This window comes from Anopheles arabiensis, chromosome 2 (assembly GCF_016920715.1).
Source record: "Anopheles arabiensis isolate DONGOLA chromosome 2, AaraD3, whole genome shotgun sequence".
NCBI classification, from domain to species: Eukaryota; Metazoa; Arthropoda; class Insecta; order Diptera; family Culicidae; genus Anopheles; species Anopheles arabiensis.
The window spans coordinates 9,228,135-9,251,778 of record NC_053517.1 but is presented as its reverse complement, the minus strand read 5'-3'; the positions used below and the strand labels follow the sequence as shown (position 1 = coordinate 9,251,778).

Below are 23,644 nucleotides of genomic sequence, written 5' to 3'. Positions count from 1 at the left end.
CCATACGCCATTATCAAGCAATCTCGTGATCTGGCCATACCAGTGGCTGGATCGCAGAACACTCGGTCCCCCCCACAAGGTAATGTAAACAATAACAACCCATTTCCTGCTCTATTCCCGATGTCTGTCCACCCACTTGGGCTCGACTGGCTCGACCGGGCTGACTGACTAATGTCATCTGCTCGCAATGACGCCGTGTTCTATTCTAGGTGACATTCCCTTATCGCGGGATACTTACTCTCCGGCACCGATCGCCAAGCTTTCCGGGTTGCCCTTGATGAAGTACAGATTCTCGCCGCTCCAATGGAACACCTTGAAGTGTGGATTAAATTTGTACAGCAGCGATTCGCCGGTGCCGTAGAAATGGTCCGACACGTGCAGCGAGCAGGACGTGAGCGCACCAAACACCTGTGGAGGATCGTTCGAAAACAGTAGATGATAGTAAAAGATGAACAAAAAATCGTTCGTAAAATGGCTGAAATAAAACGCCCGCTTCCTCTTACATTGTGATCCGTATCCTCTATCACGATCAGTATGGGGCTCTCTAGCTTGTGCATCTTGCGGTAGAGCGAGTTCAGCGAAAAGCCGTGCTGTGAGGTGCTGAACACGAGAGACCACGAGTATCCCTCAGCACGTGCCGGTAGATGAGCACACAACTTTTCCCTAAAAAAAAAACACACCAAGAAGAAACGAAGGCGAAAAATGAGTTGAAACGTTCCAACTGACAAAAAGGAAAGCTCTGCCCCACCACTTACCTGTGCTCCTCGCTGAGGATCTCGGTCTGACCGACGAGGTCCGGAATCTGGAAGTCCTGATCGAACGAACCAGACGCAAACAGGGTCGCTTTTCTGTAGTCATCTGTGCTCATAGACAGAACCTGGGGAGGATGGATTGGAAGAGAAGGGAAGAAAGCGCACGGTTAGTATCTTCGCTGCGGTACGATCGTGGCTGTGGTTTGCGCGATCGGATGTGTTCAAGATTCTCGAGCACTACACAACTTCTGTCAAATGGGGAGTTACGGTTTCTACACAACAAGAGGCTTGCACTCGGTGGTGATGATAGTGATGATGATGATGGCGTTAGCTCTGTGTTTGGATGACTGTCTACTGTCATTCGCAGATGAGAGGCGCGAGGGGTTATGGGTATTGGGGTGATGTGGTTTGAATCAATTACTACACTAACGTTCTAACACTAGTGATAGAGAGAAAGAGAGAGAGAGAGAGAAAGTTGGAGAGAGGCAGTCAGACAGAAATGGCCTCCGCTCCCGTATGTGTCCAATGTCATATGCTCGGCGGTGGTGGTAGTAGGGGGAGGGATTGACCTTACATTTCACTACAAACGATAGCAGATCGACAACGAACAGAAACGGACTAGAAACTGAAAACGTTTACTCTAACAACGAAAACGGTAGAGGTAGAGTGGAGGCAATAGGCGCGTGTTTGAAATTTACGACAACGAGAAAACAGGCACGAATATGTTTGGCTACACGTGTACACGTTGACACAATATACATCATACTACAAACAAGATATTCAAAACCAAAACAAAACAAACCAAATTATGTGATCCACAGCAATGCACGCATGGTTATTATCTTTCCATGCTATTATTAGAACAGTTCTGACGGTATACGGTTGGAATGTTCCTACTTCCATCGTGCCAACATGTCTTGCTGGAGAGGTATATCCTACCATACTAAATAAATCTTAACCAGTCCTGAGACTGAGTCTGAGTGACGAGTTCCCAACGTTACTGCCACCACGAAGATTAAAATTTGTGCCATAAACAGTGAAATAATTCCAAGCTACTGCATAGTACAGCTTAGTTTTACAGGCCACTGCTACCAAGCTTTGCGACGGGAGCTGGACCAGCCGCTGGCTATCATGCCTGCGGTGTTGTCTCATACGCCTTCTTTACGACGCGTTTGGTTTTGGCGGCTCTGCACGACTAGCTGTATGATATATGAACTCGTCTCGGCTACAGACTTCGTGCTGTAAACCCCAAAAACATATGGTCTAGTGACTCGTGTCGCGTGATATTAAAGCATACAAAATGATTGAATGTACGCTACTTCCTCCTTTCTATTACGTCTCTTGCGTACTTGGCACACATGAAACACGCTTGCGCTGCCGCACGCATTTCACCATTAGTATGAGAACAATAACATCGCAACAAACAACCCTTCATCGCTTATCGCACACAGAGCATTTTGCCTACAGGTGAGGTTTGCAATGCGTAATTGTAGAGTTAATCCCATCAGCTTGTACACGATCGCGATTGATCTCCATCTCCAGCACACATCTTTCCCCATTCAGTAGCGATACCGGTTGGAGGACGGTGAAATGCATGGAAAACAAAACGTGATGCTGGGACGTTTCGAAGATTTTTGCAACGATGCGATTTGTTTACGCAAAGTGACTTTGTACGATAGTAAGGTAGCGCTCTGCTGCGGAGTGCGTTAATTTGCGTAAGATTATAATTTGTTTACTGTTTACTAATGACCTCAACACACACTATTGTGCAGCGCCGCGCTTACCCCTACAAACTTTAATAGGCACAGAATTTGTCTGCATGGGTACGTCATGACACTAGATTTCATATGATCGTAGATATTACGACGCATATACATATTCAAACATTCAGTTGATTATTAGTAGAGTGATCTTAAGTTATCCTATTAGTACTATCAATTTCAAAGAGTGTATTAAATTTAACTTTAACATTACAAAAGTACTATGCGATCATCCTTGGCCTTATATCTGGAGTCGATCCGGATAAGATTCAAATGAGGTCCATCCGTACGACAACCTTCGAAGTTCACTAATTATTTCAAAAGATGTTCTTCTAAAAACTATTGATTGTTTCAAGTAATATCAGATTACTCTCAGTGGATTAGCACCTTAGCAATTCAGGCCCCTTGATGCTAATGATAGTGCAATCAACGAAAAAAAGGGACCCACAACACCACATCCAGCCTACAAAGAACAATGAACATCGTAGCAGAATTCAATTGTAATTTCAATGGAATCTATCATTACTAAGGCAAACAATGCATGCTGCTGGGGCTGTTGATCATTGTATGTTCTGGATGGGCCTGGATACACACACGACAGTTGCGATCCGCGATGCTCGTCGTTCCAGCTGGTAGCTTTCTAAACAAGCAAATAAGCGCTTTAAGCGACCTCGGATGGAATCGCCCTGCATCAAAAAATAAATGCAAATCATTGGGCTACAGTCAAATTGGCGCAAGCGCCATTCCAAGCTCATCCTGTTTCTATCGAATAATTGCTCAATTAAGTGAAGTGTGTGCTAGCTGCGCGACCACACGGTTTGCGATCAGAAAATACGTCGGGGAGAGTTGAACGAGAGTAGAAGAGATAGGTAGGTAAGAAACCCACCACACGATTATGCAATAAATGAAGATGTGAGAAGAGTTGGCATTAAATCTATCGGGGATGGGGGTTAAGCGCACCTTATCGCCGTACGGCGCCAGATTGAGCAGTTCGCACATGGTTGTACCGTGTTGGTGGTAGGGCAAACTTGATCCAAGTGGATGGGGAGTGTTTTGATGTAGCTTTCCTTCACTTGCGTTTTTCACACTCTTTCCCCAGAGGCACAACAATTCCGGCTTTGGTGTGATGTGTGCACACTAGAAACACGACCGATAAAAATGGCCCCCGTTGCCACCACTGGCACACTGTTTATGATACGATCTTGCATCAACCCCGCGGGGCCACCCCACGCAGCAGCCGCCGTACGTTTAATTACTGTTTACGCACAAACGAGATCACAAGGCACAGGGAAGATCGAGGGGGGTGGCTTTTTAATAGCAAACTATGACGAAGGCGGTAAACGAGCTGATTGTTGTTGCTAGCCTGGGTAGGGCGTTGTTCCACAGTTTAAGATCCTTTTCACAAGCAATTCATTCAACCCTGTTAGGCACACACACACACAAACACACACTGAGACACCTTAACACTCAGACGATCGATCTGCGCCGCGGATCTGTCACCAAAACTGTGCGATCTTCTTGGTCGCAAAAAACGCACGATCACGAAAGCGCTTACTTGAAAAGCACACAACGCAACGGCGTACCGCTGAAGGAGGGGTGGATATGCGTACGAATTCACACCTTTTGTGCCGCCGAGATAAAACCCCGGGAACAGAGGACAGGAAAGGAGACACGGATATGTATCACGTTTTATTTTCTGCACTTGAGATACCCCGCAATGAATGCTCGGCTTGGTCGAGAGTGTGTGTCGGAACCGCCACTTCCAGTTCGGTGGAAGTCTCGCGCTAAACTAACAGCAAGGGTTGTGCGCGCGCGCCCGCGTAAACTGTAACTGCCTGTGTGTCCCGCGGGTTGTTGTTCGCTTCAACTGAGCCGACGGGGAGTGAAGGAGATAGAGAGCGAGCAAGCGAAACAGAGAGAGAGAGAGAGAGAGAACCTCCCGCCAGCCCGAGCAGCGTTTTATGGTCAGATCTAGATTCAGCGCCCTTTTCCCGCGTCTATCGCTCGTTGTGTGAGGTCGTGGATGCGCCACGGTAGCAAATTGCATGCGCGCGTACACACACACAAACATGACCGAAGGCAGGGCACACAAAGTGGCTTTTTAAAGAGAGTGGAATAATTGTAGCGCTTTTGATACAAACTGACCGGAAAAGTGGCGTGTGTAGCTGATGCGTCGTCTACGCTACATTAGGCACAGGGCGGCGGCGGCGGCGGCGGTTGTGCATATAACAGGCCCAGCCCTTACAAAACGGCACATGCGAAGGACGTCCTTGGATGCTGAAAAGCCCAACAAAGGACACACATGATCGTGTTTAGGAGGGCGATTTCTTCGTGCAATCACCGATGCAAAGGTGCGCATAAACATGTGTTCCTCAATAGCTCAATTTTCTGCACCAACACACCACTTTTTCCCTGTGCACAACTGGATCGGCTAATTAGCTTAAAGTGGCCCATCTGTGCCTGTTCGGTGGGATGGTTTGTGAAATTGAGCTGAATTGATATGGGTAGTTAGACCAACCAGAGTGAGAATGGCTAGAGTTAATGATGGAAGGAGGAGGATGAGGAGAATGAAGCCATCACCGTTCAATCAAACCGATGTGAACACTAATGGCAAACACAACAGACTATGGTTGACTGCAGCTTCAACGTCTCTAACAAATGATGTGCTCTGGACAGCGCTCCGGACAGTGTAGTGGACAGACAGGCCCGCCCATCGCACACAGGTGATACGTTTGGCATTTGACAGCGTGCGGAATGTACAATGGTGCGCATCACTCCTTCCCGGCGGCCCCAGGCCTAGAAGATGCTGGAGCGTGAGGCTCTATTTGGGAAGTCACGAACTGGACAGCCGAATGATAGCCGAATGTGTCTAGTCGGCAGATCATTTGGCACATGTTACTTCTTTTCACGCGCTTTAACGGGGATTAGGCTTAATTTGAATGTTCTGGGCTTTCCTCTTGGGTTTAACCGACTGTAAAACAATAACCTTGTTCACACCTTTATTTAGCCCAATCCCGTTTGGGATCAACTCACGACTGCCGTAGTGTTGTTTCGACCAGGTAGGTAGGAAGGATGAAAATCCCAATCAGAAACGATACAATACGCTTCTGATTGGAGCAGCCGCCGCCGCCGATTGGTAATTGATCGTGAAAGAGTTTAATTAAATGTTGGCTAAAAATAGTGAACATCCCGTTCAGTATTCCCTCCCCTAGAGAACGTCGTATCGCAATATGATACACCAGATGATATTGTTCAGCCTCCGCAGCTTCTGCGGAACGGAAGTGAGTTGATTGACAAGAGAGAGAGAGAGAGAGAGAAAGAGAGGAGGTCTGTGTCAGTCATTCGATGCGCAACTATTGCACCATCGGGAAACTAAACTATTAAAATGCGTCATGCCAGAGTGCGTCACATGTGTCTGTATGGCACGGTTTGCCACCGATGTGTGACTAAACTGTTGCGCACTTTGTGGTATGCACAATTCAAGCACAGCTTAACCCAGAGTGTAATCTGATCTCGAGTATCGCGAGATCGCGAAGATACCTACTCCCGATGCACATGATGATGATGTTGATGATGCGCCAGTGGGATGGTTTCAAGCTTTGCGTAGTCGCTGACCACACCTGCAGTGACTGCGGCACAATGCGGATTTCAGGGGTGTGGGCATTGAAATGATCGCACGAAACGTGCGCTACTGACGCGTTTCATGTGCTGTAGGATGCAGCACCCCACCGTGAGAACACTCTCACGCGATTCCGATGAGATGAGTTTAGCTTCAGCTCGAAAGGAAATGAATAAGCCCGCGCTTATTTCTAAGTAATCCGATTGATCCTGATCCGTGGATCCGGGCATCCGTGGATAGCTACATCAGCTACGATCGACGATTTTCAATGTGTAAGTCGTCACACTCCACAGTCATATTTACAGGTGCTACTCAATAGAAACTCTATTGGAGTTCGTGTAACTAGAAACGGTACTACTACACTGCATATCCTGCTCGCCATAAAGCCAGTGTGTGCATGTGCGTGTGTGTTTGTGTACAGTTACCGAGTAGACCTTGGAGCACGGCACAGCCGATACCGAGATCGGAGGGATTTCCCGTGCACACTTTAAATGGTTTCCCACCTTTATCAAGGTGTCGCCGCAACCGGCCCTGTTTGCACTGCCTGTTAGCTAGTTAGGCTTTGCTAGAGCACTGTTGCTGCTACTGGGTGTCTGCTCCAATGCACCGTTTTTGTTTTGGTTCGCGCGGGTAGGACTCGCAACGCACAAGAGGTGCCAACCGACGTACCGCTGGTTACAGTTAGGTTTTGTCGTGCGCGATGATTTACGACCGGTGCGCATACACCGATTACCATAACGAAACGGGTGCGCGAGAGCTTAGACTCTAGTCTGCAGGGTTGCCTGACTTTCTGCTGCTCATTGCGTCATGGCATAAAAATGGCTGTCGTCGCTGTGTACTTTAGTACACTTATTAAGGAATGTCTTCTTCAATCTAAACAAATCTTCACACAGAGCAGCATGATGCGGCGTAAACTAGTCCCCTTGAAGTGTTAAAACACGGATCTGTTACATTATTAATTGGATCGCAACGGTTGTGCAGTAAACGAACTAGTCACTCCATAAATCAAAAGCGGCACAAAAAGAGGGCCCCTAAAAATCGATCCACGATCGGCAGTCATTAGGAGTTAATTGAGCATCTGCCAGAGGTGTGAGCGTTGCCAGAGCGCGCGCTGCTGCTACCGTAACGCACTGCGCGCTCACAGTCGCTAACTTCACAGCCAACATCATCTCACCTTGATGATGGACACGTAGTTGACACTTGGGCACTTGGGTCTAGCCAAACGGTAAAAGAGCGCTGTAGCAGAACGGAAAGGGTGAACGGGTCGTCGAGAACCTACCTTTACCTACCACCTGCTTTCTGTTCTCTGTGAGGGATGCAGTAGCACACAGAACGACCTCCAGAAAGTGCATTCACCCTCTCCGACCTCCTCCTTACCATTACGTAATGGGAGAGAACGAGACACAAAAGCGAGGCAAACGAATGCAAATAAATAGTGTGCTAACGTTCTAGTGGAAAATTTTCCACGACATTCTTAAGGGTAATGGCCCTGCCGGGAACGGCCAGATGGCAGCATCGTTGGTGCCTGCTCCATCTGCTTGTCGTTATCAGTCTCGACGTGGTGCACCGCGTGGGGCAAGCAGCAACTGGGGTTCTACCGGAGGATGCCTGATTATCAGCGAAAACTTATTATGATAATGAGAATGCGCGCGAATGGAAAGCGATGTCAGTACATTCTAGGAGGTGGAGGTTGGGCGAGGTCATGATCTGCTGCACTTGAGGCAGGCGGGATGGCATTAATCAATCAATTCGCTACAGCAGCTGCAAGCGCTGCCTTGTTAGAATGTATGTTCTCTGGTGGAATATGCCGGACAGATGTTTGTTGCTTCTGATGTGCATTTCTAAGTGAAGCCAGTTGCCTGTTATCATCAATTGGAGCACGCATTTCCGATAGGGATGCGGTTGCTAAGCACGATCGCACGATGCGATAAAGTCCTGAGTTGAGTTGAGTCTCGGTGAACGAACGTCCAAGACATATTCCTATCATCAAGGACATGCAAACGACAAGGATCAAGCTATCCGCCTAGTTCCAGGAGATGTCGCAGGACCTAAGTACTAACTATTTTGAATGTACTAACTCTAACTTTGTTGAAGTTTCGAAAATATTGCAGAATACAGGGTTCTCACGAGTTATTGGTTAATTCCCTTATTTTTTTAGCTTGTCTCACGATTTATTAATCGTTTCACATTGAAGTTTGGTTCGTTCCCACGAATTATTTGGTATCGTCTCATTGGATATTAATACAATTGAACCAAAATTCTTGGAAACTCCAAAATCGATGGGAACCAAACAAACATTTTTGCGAAACAACACAAAAAAAACATTGAAAAACCCTGTAAATGGTCATCACAAGAAAAGAAATCCATGTTGTATCATTTAAAACTTATAAAATATTCCCATTAAATCTAAAACACTTCCAAACCATACCGTGTGTAATCGACCGTCATCGAACTCCTCTTTGCCGCCCAGCAAAGGGTAGCCTTCCTCGCCGCTGCCGGACACACCACCCGCCGGCAGGTGGGCAGGAACGGACGTGTCGATCAGCGGTGGCGTCGGCGGTCGCGATTTGTTCCCGATCGCTCGCCGGAACGGGATGAGGCGCCCCCATCGGTAGTAGAGCTGCCGGCCCCAGCGTTTCGAGGCGAAGTACAGGGTGGCCGAAAAGGCCACAAGCACCAAATACCACATTATCACGTGTGTTCACAGCACAGATCTTATTCGATGCTTTACCCAGCACCAGATGTAACACTTTCACTTGTTGCCGAACGTTGCCGATAATGTTTGCGGATTGTCTACCAGGCTGCGAGCCGGCACACACGGCTACACCCTGTGGCTATGTTTTGATGTTTATGTTTATGCTACGCACATGACAGCACACCTCCCACCGAGAGAGCGGGGTGGATTGTTTCGTCGTATGTGTACACCGTACGTTGCACAACAGCGTGCGTTAGTAATGGTGGTCTTAGTGTACATAAGGCACAACATATAGCTCTACACGTGCACCCACACGCAATATTTACAGCGCTGCGTTGCTGTGTGTGTGTGTGTGTGTGTGTGTAAAGGAAGAAAAGTCACACGCACACACCTTCAACCACTTCTATCCAATGCCGGTGAGTGTGTATGTGTACGGCAGCTGTTAGTGGTCATGTGGTGGCTTTTCTACACACCAGCAGCTCTCGCTGTGTTTGTTGATTTTCGAAAAGGGGTGCACACACCGATTCTATATGCACACCGGGTGTGGGCGGCGGCACTGGGTAAGGGTGGCACCTTAAAAATATCGCTGACCTATGTTGTGTGTGCCGCCTGTTTGGTTTTCTTTGCACTAGAAGATTATTCCTTTCATCGCGCACCTCAGGAATTGGAAAGAGTAGCAAATACGCCGACACGTTTCGATTATTCGGCTCGGAGCGAACGGAACAGGTCTCGTGACATATTCGATGCGGTGGTCTCCCTGCTCTGGGGGATATATACGATGCAGTGCTTAAACCCCTTTTCGAACACGGGTGAATGTACACGGTGGCCTCGGTTTACGGACGGAGGAGGAAAAAGTTGCCCCAGTGAACCGGTTGTCGTGTTGCAGCAGCAGCAGCAGCAGCACACCCAGGCGAAGAGATGAAATGTCAAAACGCTGATATTGCTAATGGCAGCGACAACACGCAAACAAACACTTGCACTTTTTCACCTCAAAGGAGGACCCACACACACACACACATACATTTCTTCCCAGGACGCTCATTATCACACAGCAGAGATGTCAAACAGACCGGTGCAACACGCTTTGATTGCATCCATTTTTTCTGTGATAAATATCGAAAAAAGGGAACTGTCGGCCGCCGCTGACGAGAGACCGTTCTCGCACCTACCCAACGACACCAGGCAGACTGAAAATGGGAGGCAGCGCCACAGTTTTGACAGTCACTCGTCGCTTCCAGAGCGCACGTGAGAGTGAGAGAGAAGACGCACACACATAGTAGGCGCCTGCTTGCTTTCTCTGTTTCCAACCATATCATTGCGCATGTATTCGTGACAGGTTTCGTGCCAACACTGAGTTGTAGGGGAAACAGGGGCATACATATGCCACTGCACCAGTAGTACATGTAACACGATGTATGAACACACTGGGGAGAGTTGTATGTACATAAGGGTGGGTGTGTAAGGCCAATAAAAGCTTACGGAGCACAACGAAAGCTCCGCTGCTTCCGGGCAAGGTCGTTGACATAAGGGCGCGCACTTGCAACACGTCCAATGCTTTGGGAGCTTTCGAGAGAGCTTTTCAAACTAAGGGAACCGTTGGGTGTGAATTTGAGTTTATATTATCACAACTGATAGGCGGGTGGGTAGCATGCGTGATGTAACAGCTAACACGTGCTAGCGATAAAGCGAACAGAAAAATCATTCTTCTTATTTTGCTAAATAAGACACCAGTAAATTGAGGCACGATTTAATACCGAACACGGCGAACAATCCAATCTTGCTCGAAAGGTCAAATGTGTTTTGTCTGTCTGTGTGTGAGTGAAAACAAAAGTTCCGTTTTGCTTGCTTTGCACCGCACATTCGCGTCGATACCATTCGGTGCCGATGATCCAGTTTTGGGCAGTTTTGCTTTACTGTGTTCCGCAATCAAGGTCGATATATGTGTGTGGTGATCCGTAGCCACAGATTGTGAACAATCCGTTTCGCAGTTACGCTTCAAAAGATACTCCTGCTTACTATACAAGTAAGCATATTGAAGACTAATTCGAGCAAGATACAGAGAAATCCAAAGTAATTTAGGGTAGGATATAAACGATTCGTTAATATAGTTGATTATGCAACTGTGTGCTCATTGGTGCAACGATTGATTGTAACAAAGTGTTGCTATGCTATCCAACAGGCACCTGATGAGCAGCGAGGACATATTTATAGGTAATCCCAATATATCCTCACCAGTTCCCGGTACATCACACTTGCCAGCGGGTTTCGATCGTCAATAAAACTTTTCAATTCACCCCGTACCATATTTACGATCGCGTTAGACGAAGGAGTGGTAGCCTAACACGATCATCACACTAAGGCGGCCGAAAGCTGGCACATGGCAAACTGTGCAACTCTCGATGCCCGCCGTGTCTCGCCGAGAAATGTGACGAGCAAACCAATGAATCGAAATGCACAGGCAGGCCCCGAGTACAGTGCACACATATGAATATGCAGATGAGCACTTGGCGCGGTGATCTGGCCTGTTGAGTGCTTCTTGAATTTTATTAGCGAGCGTCGGGGTGCGCGGGTCCGGTAGGTAGCACGGAGGTGTGCTATGAGTAAATAAGGAGGTGGTGCTTTTCGAAAAGAAATTAATTTGCATTACGCATTAATTGAGCCGCGGCAGACGCAACGGGACACGTGCGGCGTAGAAAATAGATTCGCGGCAGTTAGAGGTAAGCCCAAGATCGTTTAAAAACTGCTAATCGTGTACAACTCTAAAAGATACAGCATACTGAAGAACATACTACAACCTAGATATTGAAATTGAATGCTGAGGTTGCATGAGTTTTAGTTGGGTGAGTCGTCATATTACCAAATAAGACACAAACGTAATCCTCGAAAGATGTTATTCTGAACAACATCATTCCTAATTTCGTAGCCTTTGAAGCAAGGCTCTACCATAGGATCGACACACGTGCTACACACCGGAATCGGTAACTGAGAGAACGAGTGCCGAACACCTAACGCTGAGCAGCCATACTTTGTAAGCGGACGACGACGACGACGACGGTCGATGATCGTTCATGCGGTTCCTTCCTCACCGTGGAACCGGTCAGGACAGGGCAGCCGGTCAGGGTCGCCAAAGGTTAGACGGCGGCGGTGGTGTTCCTTCATTCCACGCCTCGTCCACATCTCCCTCCCGCGAATCAAACGATCGATCGCGCTCTCAGAACGGATCACCCCTTATGCAGGCGTGTAATGAGACAACATCCACCGCAACAATTCGCGCGCGCGTGAGCGCGTGTTTGTGCTGGAGAGTGTGTCTTAAAGTATGCAAAAAAAAACAAGAACGCAACGGACAAAAACAAGCTGGGGTCGACTTTTTTTTTGTAACTATCCACTGCCTTCCTATAGGTTAATAACAATTTGCTCCTGACTGGTAAGGGGTGCGCGCGCACACATGAGTGCATGATGAAAAAAGGGTTTTTGCTTCTTGCAATGGGCCAGGAGGGGCGGACTTGCGGGCAGCATCTAACACTGCTGTGAACCTGCTGTGTAGAAGGTCTAGGATGATTAGCATTTCTTGCCCTCCCCATGTACCCACAACACCGGGCGTGTACGTGCGGGTCAGTTGGCAAAAGGGAGAAATCACTTTATTAAGTGAGCGCAGTGTTTGAGTTTTTGTCGTAGCTCTCCAAAGTGCACAATTACAATAAAGTTAGATAGGTTGAACTGTTGATGCAATATTGTCCTTTTTTCTCTGTTTAAGCCGATAGATTTAGCACCTAATGATGTATAATGAGTCGGGCGATATACTGCTGTTAACATAAGAAAAAAGATGATTTACCTTCGTCTTGAGATACTTGGTCAGTTTGTTGATTTTCGATTTCGACATCATTTACGCGCTTACGTTTCAATATCGATCAGGATACGGAAGATAAACGAGCGTTTTCGCTAACGGCACTCTGTGCGTGTTTGTGATCGTTGATGTTTGAGATATAAAAAACGTACGACACTCCTATTCCAAAAAAAAAAAAACAACCCCGAACCAGCTTACAACTGACGGAACTGGCACGAAATCTTGATTACTTGATTAAATAAACTAATACGGCGAGAACAGTTTATGCGCACAGATATCACAGCACTGAAGAGCACTTCTAAAGAGAGCGAGAGCTACACAAAGTGTTGCTGAATTGTACACCGGGATTGGCTTCTATGCCGTCGACAGTACCCGCCTGTCGGACACAGGAAGCTTGCTCAAATCGCAAATAAAGCAGCGTGCATAAAGAGAGCATTTGTGGGGAGCACAGTACGGCGGCACCGGCACTGAATCATTGCACAGATGATATATGGGCTAAACTAAATTGACACACACCGGGAAGAGAAGATTAGGATGAATTGGCATTAATTCGGCACACAAACACAGACACACACACAAAAATAAACACGCTCAGGAAGTACACAGTAGTAGTGATCCGTGTTCGGGTTCCTTCTAGGCTTGCAAGGGATTGGATGAGAAGCCACTCAGACTTTACTTATTTACCACCCGAGAGGCACAAACAAACCTGTGGGAATGGAATGCGCCGACGGTGACACACACCTGTTCACACACTGTATCCCACCTGCACACCACGTTGCACCAGAGCAGCAAGAAATAAATTCTTCACCCGTGATCGTACACTACACAGCACAGCGAAAAAGTGATCGTCATTTCATCCCGAGCAAGATTTAACTACTGATCGGGGCTCTACTTTCAAGTTCACGGAGAGGCACGACACAGTAATCCGCAAGATCTTGATGATCGCGTCTCGGGTGAGAGTAGTTACGCTCCTTGTCTAGAGAGCCTTTCTTCTCCTCCCGCGGCAGAGAGCGAGCAGAATTGAAACGGTTTTGGGTTAGGAAAGCAGCGTACATTACACCGTTTTGGACGTGCGCGATCACCGCGATGTGAAACGGGAGTTGACGATGGGAAATTACGTACCGCCGTTTGCGGCACAAAACAGATCGTCGGACAGAGAGCAGAGCACAGCAAAATAGGAGGATGTTTCCACGACCACACTTTCATCAGACAGGCCAGCTACTGCTACTGCTGCTGCTGCTGGTACCAATCTTCATGCAGCTGTTGGCCACACACGGTTTGGGAAAGTACGCAATGTACCATCGTACACGGCCACTGTTTGTTGTTGTGTTGTAAAGGTGTAGCTCTTCTTGTGATGTTTGTGGAAAAACAAGAGGCGTACTTTTTCAAAGCACAACAAAGGAGAGGGAAAAACACTAGCTGAAGGAAAACCACTGTCTGGTGATGTTAACGATTCGCAAAACTGCCTGAATGCAACGATTCTTCATACAACTTTCCATCACCGAGACGTGCGCATTTGATCCTTAACAAAGACGCTTGTGTTTGATAACCATTTTTGACGATTGTGCCCAATTTCATATCACGTCCACCTCTTCGGCTAACAAAACACTCCATGAAGAGGAGAAACACACTGTTATTGGGCGGCCTATTATGACTTATTATAGGACTAAAGCGTATTTGCACTTGTAAAGCACTACTGTACCGTAGGTAAGCTTATCACTTGGAAGGCGTGTTGTATCGTACACCACACACCACGTTCCCCAAACACCAGGGTGCAACCGCCACAAAAATGCCACTATTGGTACCGCGATAGAGAAAATCCGTTCACTCCTGCACGCGATCGGCAACGGAGATGAAGGCAGAATGAAATGGCCAACTAGCCAGCCCGTGAAGAGGGTGCGCGCGCGCGCGCGCACGCACCTCGTACGATCACCGATCGTCGGTGGCCATCGAAGTTAGGTTCACGCATACATACACTCACCCTCTCTTTCTTTCCCGTGCGCGCTCACTCTCTTCCGGCTGCTGCATTGAGCAAATGACGCCCTCTCTCGCTCTCGCTCTCTCTTGCTCACTCCCGCTCTCTATTATGGTTGGGGCAAGGTAAACTGCCGAACTGCCAAACCGCGCACCATCTCTTCCGAAAGGCCAAAAGTACAGGGGAGTGTGCGTGTGTGTGTGTGTTTTCTGCTGGCCCCAAGTACGGTTTGTTTACTGGCTTAGTGTTTAGCAGGCGAAGAGAACAGTTTGAATCACATGCAAAATCGCAAAACGATAGCGTGTGTTGCAAAACAGTGGACCTAACTCTCTCTCTCTCTTGTTTCTGTTGCCACTGACCGAATGGATCCTCCGAGCTGTAACAGGTGGCCATTTTGCGTTGGATGGAATTCGTCCCACCGTACAACCAACTACCAACAGTCAGTGCCGTACCATGTATACTACCTTTTTTCAGTGAAAGACAGCGAAAACGGTACGCGCTCTCAAATTCCAACACGACCGATCCGGTCGTGTGGTGTGCCCCAGTTCAAGGGTACACTCCGCGAACAACAAATTCCCTCGCGATCAGTAGTAGTAGCTTGATGAGGAGAGCGCCCGCGAAAACAAAAACAAACCGTCCTACACCCTCAACCTTACCTCCCTCCTTGTTGACGGACTTCTCCCACCGCAGTAATATTCACCCAGCGAAGAGAGCAGAATTGGATCACATTGAACAAGAGGATCATCAGCCAACCGATATAAGGTGTATTGTGACGTCTTCTGACGACTGTTGGCACCGCGAACCAACAAACCGTTCTGCACGAGAGATGCTTTAAATAGATTCACCCAAGCGCACCGGTTTTGGTGAAATAGGGAAGTACTACCAACACTACCACCGCCGCCGCGCATTAGCCCTTATGGAAGATATAGGTTCCACCGCGCTAATATACCTGTTCCCGGCGTGACTTCGGGTGGACAAAACGGTCCAAATCCGGTAAGACGGATTTCCGATGGAAAAATACAACCACCGCAGGGCAAAAAGGGAGACAAGTCTGGCGGCAACCAAGCCGTCTTCGGTAACTAGTTGTTGTGGACCCGGTTTTTTTTTGTGTTCCGTTTCCTAATGCTTTTTGGGAATTTTCCTACAACATGAGGCTTGTGTGCTGTAAGATGTATAGCCATGTCATGGACAGTCAGTGTTGCAGAACGTCTGCTCTGATCAGCTAGCTGGCAGCTGTGGTTAGGAAGATGTGCGAGATTTTAACAGGAAACTCATGACTGCTCTATGTTATGATGATCGATAACGCGCGTTTGTGCTGACGATCGCTGATTTTTTTTGCACCACCATTAATTGTACTTTTATTTGCAGTATATTTACAGTTTACATTAAAAGATGCTTGTTTTGAGCAGCTGGGCGATAAGACGAAATTCTAGGAATGTTTGTACTTGTAATAGCCTGGTAGAAAAAAAGCATCAACAACATCCCGGTTATTGCGACTCAGACAAGTAGCCGTGTGATAGGCCGAGTCGTCACGCTGCAATTGTAAAGCAAAAATTGCAATTAACTGAGAGTTTGCGCTCCAATTCACCGAACGTCTGTTAATTTTTGCAGAGATTTCGCGCTACTTCAAAGCAGTCCCAACGGCAGTTCGATTCCATTTCAGCGTCTGTGTCTGTGATGATCGGGATAGTAGCTCCGAAGGACAGAAGAAGCCTTTGGTAGGAAGCGATTGTAACATCGAGGAACTTTAGCTTCGCACACCAATCAAGGATGGTAACTTTCGAGCCGTGTGTGTCTGTGCACACACGCTGCAGCTTTTCGATTTATTGCACCGCAGAAACATTCACCATTCTTGTGATAGCCATATTTAGCGGTCTGGTATAGCGGAAGCTGGTAAATCGCGAAAACCCAGGCACCAAAAGAAGGGCGAAAAGTAAGAATTCTAGGAAACAAAAGCACTTGAAGCAAAACTGTTTAGTGGCGAGGGCAAATGTGACATTTCAGAACATGCGTCGTCTGGATAGAAGGGAAATATGTACTGGCGAAGAATGCACTTTCAGAAGAATTTTGCGCTTCCTGAGCTGGTTCTGACATTCTGCGCAGGAGATACCATTAAAAATCAGTCCCAAGGTACGGGCGCAATGGTACAGGACTGACGATCGCAAACCGGAAATATGCTTTATTGCTCACGTGGCATCTTGCAGTGCATGTGTGTCTGTGCGTCCGAGCGAGTCACGCGATTTGCACAAATCGATGCCTGACTTCCTGACGAACAGAGCACAGCTCCTCCACGCGTCCTTCTGAAGGTGATCTTTTCTGGTCTGATCCATAGGAAACATTTAACGCTCTGGAGAATGGCATACGATCTATCAGGCAAGTGTGTGTACCAGTACAAACGCACGATCAATTGTTGCCACATAAGCATGGCTAGCACCAGAACATGAGTCAGCTTGATTTGTGTGTACATAATGTATGCCTTGTTTTTACAGCACATTGCTTTTTGTTTCGAAAAACACATGCCATCCTCCATCTTTACAGGTATCGTATCTTCAATACATATCGAGGTCGTATCTCCGCTCAGAAGTGACAATTATGGTGTATCTTCTGAAAGGAAACACATATCGTCAATTATAGCTCACAAAAAACATCAAGCAATGATTCCCGTCCGTACCAGACCAGCATTTGACTTTTTCCCTCCGAAAACAGGCATCCATCCCAAAGGATGTTCGTGTCTCGTTGGTTTAAAACAACGAAGAAGAGCGACCACAATGATTGGTTCTGTGGTAAAAACCTGTTCCATCCGGTGCTATTTTTAGAAACGGTAAATTGTTTGCGGATGCTTTTTTTAAGGCACCGCAACGAGCGCACCGTTGTTTTCTGTTCGATAATATTTTGCCTTTTACAGAGCCACTGCCGCGCGAAACAGGTTTTTGGCTGACTTTTTCGGCAAAACATAAGGTGCGTGCGTTCGTCGCACGACAGCTGTGTTGACGTTGCGGCGGGAGAACGCGGTCAGAAGACAGCACCTAATGACGGTTTTTGCAGAATATTGACATTACAAATATTGCAAAACTCGTTGGAGGAAAAATAAAGTTTGGGCTTAACTATTCCTTTCCTTAGCGCAGTTCATGAATCGGATATTTACATTGGTAGTACTGTATCGAGCTATCAATTGTAATATTTGTTATAAAAACTTTCGTTATAAAATTTGTTATAAAAACGTTACATTACATCATGGACCGAACGTAATCCCAAAGCACCACAGGACCGATTAAAACGCAATTCATCCGAAAAATTTAATACGCCATGCATGGGTGTAAAACAGCGTCGATAACCTTTGGCACTAACTGGCCGGTGCGTGGCATCAATCATCAACAAACAAACGCTCTTACTCACTGATTATGTCATCGGATGAATTTCATATACACCCCGATTCGAGATATGCCCCGTATGCCAAAATAAAAGTTTATGTTGTTGTTTACGAACGTTGAAATTGGTAATCGCAAACAAAAAAGAAAACCTTAAAATTATCTCAAAATGTCTTGATAATTCATCTATACTGAAATGAAATAGTATTTGTAGTATTAAGTAACGCGGTTTTCGGGCAAGTACCAACGAAAGAAAATTAATCTTAAAGTATATATGGAAGTGTGAGTTATTCATGTCTATGATTACAACATTTGATAGGATATCACAGTTGGGTTGGAACCATTCTAGATAGCACACAGTCATAGACATAGAATCATAGACAGATATATATATATATATGCAGGGGAGTACATTTGCTAACATCACATCAAATTGACATCAAACAGAAACCTATACTTGCGGCCTGCCGTTTAACACCAAAATTCCGGATCAATGAATTACTAATATGTGACTGTTTTTGAGGGGAGGATACAATTTTCATTACAATTTCTCAAAGAAAACAAGCACAACAAAACCAAGCGATAGCAACAGAAGCAAACAAAATGGATAAGCTGTCTGCTTAATGGATTAAAAGTTTCGAGAGTAAAGTTGTCTAAACATTAAACGAATACTATTCAACTAAGGATGCAATTTTGTTTCTAAATGTACACTAAAAGGATAGTCTGCAGCATACACTTAAAGTGCTCGCGTTCTCTAAAAGCTGGTGTGGTTGGAAGCTAACTTAATCTAAGTATTCCGTTGGTATTGTTTCCTTATGAAGCAATGTTTTCAAAACACTTCATTCGAAATTATAAATTGTTTAAAACAAAAACAAAATATAACAAACATGGATTATTTGAAGACGATTTTAATCATTCTATGCTCAAAAATCGTTGTATTAAGTTTACAGTTTCGTATCTTTTGCCACAATTTCCATCGGATAAAAATAGTTTTACAAAAAAGTTCAACATACGAGTGTTATGTGATCGCCCAAAATACAAACGATACACGATCTTATGATCAGACCAATCTATCATTCGATATGGTAGATTAAAAATCTCTGATTAACAAAAATATTGAACAAACACTATGTAACTGTTAAAAAAAGAACATAAACACAGATGATGGTTATACACATCAAAATGCCACTAGAATTCGAGCAAAACACAATAACAGTACTATCACACGATCATCTATAACTTTCAACTCTACGGTCTAGCAATGTAATGAAAGTTATAATATGTTGGTTTTTGAGAAAAGATAAAGGAATAAATGCTTAGATATATAGAGGACAGTAAATGGGGCAGATAATACGGTACGAAACATCAATCGCTGAAAAGGGTGTGTTACGAAAACATTACTACTACAAGTACGAAACATTTGTTGCAACGTGTTGTACATATACGAAATGATTATTGTTTAGGAGAGTATCTCTTTGTATACAGGCAGTATAGTATAGTATAGTAGCTAAAATGCAATTGTGTGACATTGTACAGCAGATCTAATAGTCTGTGGTGATGTTTCGAAATTCAAATTTGGCAATAGTAGTTGGTTTAAACAATTCTAACCTCACAACCGTCCAAATCGTTCGATCCAGTTTGACTTTTGATTATGTTGTAGGTTTTAACGAACGGTGCCTTTAGCAGCTGTTGGGTTAGCGGGTTAGTAGGAACCACATCGACGACGATGGGCATTAAAAGGATGACGATTAAGTAAGTTATGAGAAACAAGAGGAAAAGACAAACGAAGAGAGACAAAGACGAGAAATTAATCATTAGTCAGCTTTCCAAATTCCAAAGAAAATTAAATCATGGCAGCCTCATCCTGTAAAGTTTGACGTCCTGGTTGCTTGCCTTCTTTCGCTCGCCAAACTGAACCATTCTTTTCATTCTGTTACGTATAGTTATATCATTATTTGAGTCGTGAAACACTTACCTCCCATGATTCACGTGTATACTCGGAGATTTCGCCTTCACTGGCAGAACGACCGTCCTGAAGAACAAAAAAAAAGAAGAAGCAAGATATTAGATCGGTTCAAAGAAGTATCCCAACTGTGGCGGAGGTGATGATGATAATAGCATACCTTCGACGGACTGCCAGTTTTCGCCGTCCATTCGGTATCCATCTGGATGAGCTCAAAACCTCGTTCCTTGATGGCAGCTTCATCCAGCTCACCATACAGGTGTTGCACCCAGGCATTCAAGAAGCGATACAATTCATCAACCCTAAAGGAATAAAGCGCAACGGCTTAGCACTTTTAGACGGGTTGTCACTTAACAACACTACTTACTTATTTTTTGGAATGCTAAACCAATACTCGGGACGCAGCTTGTTTTTGCCGTAGGACATTACCGTCGTCGGCAGCGGTGTGTTCTTGCCGATCTTGCGTCCCATGCGCAACCGAAGGTACATCGGTGGGTCCGGACAAGCTCGGGCCGGTCGTGGGATAAGCTCTATTGCGAGAAAGCGACGAGAGAGCGTGAAATGATAGCGAGGTGTGAAATAGGCACACATGTTGACTTGAGCATTATATTCCCTTGCACACATGAATCGATTACAAGCGGGTAGAAATTGCACTGTTAGTAAGCAGTAAAAGCCATGCAATATGCAGCCGTGTGAACACCGGTGAAGAACAGTAGTAAATCATTCTAGACCGTTTTTGTTTTTTCGTTTCTTTTTGTATCGAAACAGATGTCAAATTGATATAACAGCATTTTTTTAAATATATCGTATAATTTGGGTCAAATGAGCATTTTTTGTTGAAAAAAACAGACGTAGAAGTATAATTGCTAAATTGCATGCATTGAAAGATTTTTTGTTATAAATTTGCTTTAATAGTGAAATAATGCACATGCAGGCACGGTTAAGAAAATCAAAACATTTTACAAAATCAGGATGTACAAATTAGAAATCGAAGGACACGATATGGTTGTGTAGTACACTCCTTATGGTGGGTAGGACACACACACTCCTTATGTAGTACAAAAAACACACACAACAGTACAGTGCACAAAAGAGATAGCAGACAGAGGAGAGGACTGAGTAGACGACAGATTTATTACGAGTATGACAACGGTACGGCGCTCGATTGCTGAGAACAAGTGTGACAAGCAATGGAAAGATCACGACAGCAAGGTGGTGAAGGAGGAAGATCGATGGAAAATAAAATGAAATGACATTCAGCAGATAAATAATGTACTTTTGTTATAATTATGATACAAACAATGCTCTAGCACGGGATGTGGGACAACAGTAGTGTAAATAAAAACAGGACCCGCACAGGATGAGTTGCAAATGAGCGCCGTCACTGTGTGACGTGTGTGTTTAACCTACCAAGTTTCTCAAGCTGAGGAAACAATGGGGCCTTCACTGAAAGATTGTGAGCAACGGTTGTTGTTGTTGTAGTAGTAGTAGTGATAGTTGATTCATATTGTTGATGTTTTTTGTTGTTGTTGTAGTGATGATGATGATTGATTGGTAGGGTTGGATATTGTAGCAGTAGCAGTAGTAGAAGTAATAGTAGTAGTTGTAGTTGGTTTTGTAGTTTGTGTACAATGGCGTGGGGAATGAGTTTGTTGGAAAGCACGCGGAGTAGTATCGAGGGGATAAAGTATGAGCGCAGAAGAGAGATGTAAAGAAGAGAGATAAAGAAGTGAAAAAGATTCCAAAATACATATCCACAACGAGACATCAACGATTGAAAAACAACAACGAAAAGAAGACAAATCCTAGCCAACAGGCTTTGCTCGAAAGTTTCCTGCAGCAACGACTTTTATGTGAACATTTTTTCACGAATTTTAATCAGTTGATACGACCCTGATATATGGCCAGAAGATACAAATAAAATTCAACAAATTGATAACGATAATAAATAAAAGATCGCAGCGGACACATAATTTTGAAACTACGAAAGTGTGAGACGATGCGCTAAGGTGTCTGCTACGTAACTATCGACGATCTCTGGTGAAATTTTACTACATTGTAAGTGCAATTATTAGATTTGGTAGTGCATTGAATGGCAGTACCAACTAATGAACGCTGGTGTGAATAGTTCTAGATGTTAGTTAACTAAGTGTGCAATAAAGTTTTCAACATTAAACAAAATCAAACGCAATTTCAAGAACTTGCTAAAAAAAAAACCAACTGTAGAATAAATTAATACATGATTGGTATTTTGTAACTGAACTCGAACAAGTTAGCGGCAATCAAGAACAAGACTAAACTGTTAAACAAGCGGTAAAAAAAATGCAGGCCGCATGTCAATGCGTAAGTAACTTTGAAACGTAACGCAAACAAAATTTTTCCATCAAAGAACTAACAGTCAAGTGAAACAGTTGAACATATTTAAACAAAGGGTGAATTTAATGTTACAGTTGTAACGATGATATAAACTCGATAGGCAGAAACGAACAATACTTACTATCAAAGCTGACGAACAGTGTTGGCATATCGTCGATGGACACCATTGAACGGTAGTCCAGTTTCGGTGGCGCCGGCTTCTGCTTGTTCGCGCTACCCTCAGAGGGATGCTGGCGAATGAATGTACCGATCGATGATCGTCTGGAATTGGCGAAGGAAACAGATTAGTAAAGAGTGCGGACTACTGTACGCATTTTACTGGCTAGTTCCGCTAGTTGCATACACTCTACAGGCATAACACATTCAAAAGGTGTGTTGAAATAGTTTGGCACTATATGGACACTACGACAAATACAACTACACATTGAACAGAGAACGTCGTCCTTTGTTCGCGCTTTTTACACACGAGGACGTAAGGGAATAGTGTTTGTTGAGCGCAAAAATGTTCCACGATCTGGATAGTCGCCAGCTGATTACATTAATTCCTACATAAATGGCAACAAAACACGTACATGTGAAATCAAACTTTTGAAATACGGTTCGGTTTGTCAAGGACAACTTGGGATTAAAAATCGATCGTAAGCAAACAAAAATGAGCACGATCCTATCGATCGAGGACAGTGGAAGCAAAACAGAAGATAGGACGACGCAGTAGTCTGTCGTTATCATGTCATCCTTTTCATCTTTTCGATGATCACAAGCAGGATGGTGATAAGATATGAAATTATAACAACTATATTGAGCTATTAAAATACCACAACTGAAAAAAACGACACACATTGTGAAGATGGCAAACACATCAATAAACAGTAAAATCATAATCTCAACCGAAATTGCCTAGTGGCATTCATCCAGTCGAGGAAATGTGAGAAGTGTTTCAACATCGAACAAAGGTGAGAAAGAAATATGTACAGAAGACAGCATAGTGTGAAAGAGAGTGAAACAAAAGGGCACAGAGAACATACGACAGCGAAAGAGAGTGACGTAATAGGGTTAGGCTATTATGCTTTCGGGGGTTTGGCGTTCGTAAGTCGTATGGATGGAAGTACAAAGTCTTACCCGGCCGTAACCGACCCCCCTGTTTGCGCCTCGTGCGGTGTCAGTGGCGGAACCGGCGAGCCCCCGGAGTCTTCCGATGGCGTCTTGGACAAAAACAAATTTCCGCCCAGCTCCGAAACCAATGTGATGGGTGAGCTTTTTCGTTTCGAAGTATAGGTTAGGTTTTTTTTTTT

The 23,644-nt window shown here is 45.1% G+C and overlaps 1 protein-coding gene across 34 annotated transcripts in view; it reads right to left on the bottom strand.

Annotated features, from left to right (window-relative positions):
* Nucleotides 1–23,644, bottom strand: part of LOC120896066 (TLD domain-containing protein 2) — a 107,438-nt gene that overhangs the window by 3,631 nt on the left and 80,163 nt on the right. For 15 of the 34 annotated variants that reach the window (XM_040300056.1, XM_040300045.1, XM_040300019.1 and 12 more), the window contains 10 exons: nucleotides 23,472–23,606; nucleotides 22,474–22,613; nucleotides 21,387–21,422; nucleotides 20,344–20,506; nucleotides 20,137–20,278; nucleotides 19,989–20,045; nucleotides 19,622–19,699; nucleotides 756–877; nucleotides 504–663; nucleotides 239–408 (listed from right to left, as the gene is read on the bottom strand). In XM_040300056.1, the coding sequence (XP_040155990.1) occupies nucleotides 239–408; nucleotides 504–663; nucleotides 756–877; nucleotides 19,622–19,699; nucleotides 19,989–20,045; nucleotides 20,137–20,278; nucleotides 20,344–20,506; nucleotides 21,387–21,422; nucleotides 22,474–22,613; nucleotides 23,472–23,606 (1,203 nt within the window). Of the gene's footprint in view, nucleotides 1–238; nucleotides 409–503; nucleotides 664–755; nucleotides 878–3,472; nucleotides 4,314–8,559; nucleotides 9,981–12,658; nucleotides 13,345–13,376; nucleotides 14,062–14,372; nucleotides 14,539–19,621; nucleotides 19,700–19,988; nucleotides 20,046–20,136; nucleotides 20,279–20,343; nucleotides 20,507–21,386; nucleotides 21,423–22,473; nucleotides 22,614–23,471; nucleotides 23,607–23,644 lie in introns of those variants that run through there. The other 19 variants (XM_040300173.1, XM_040299992.1, XM_040300158.1 and 16 more) reach the window with 15 other exon arrangements.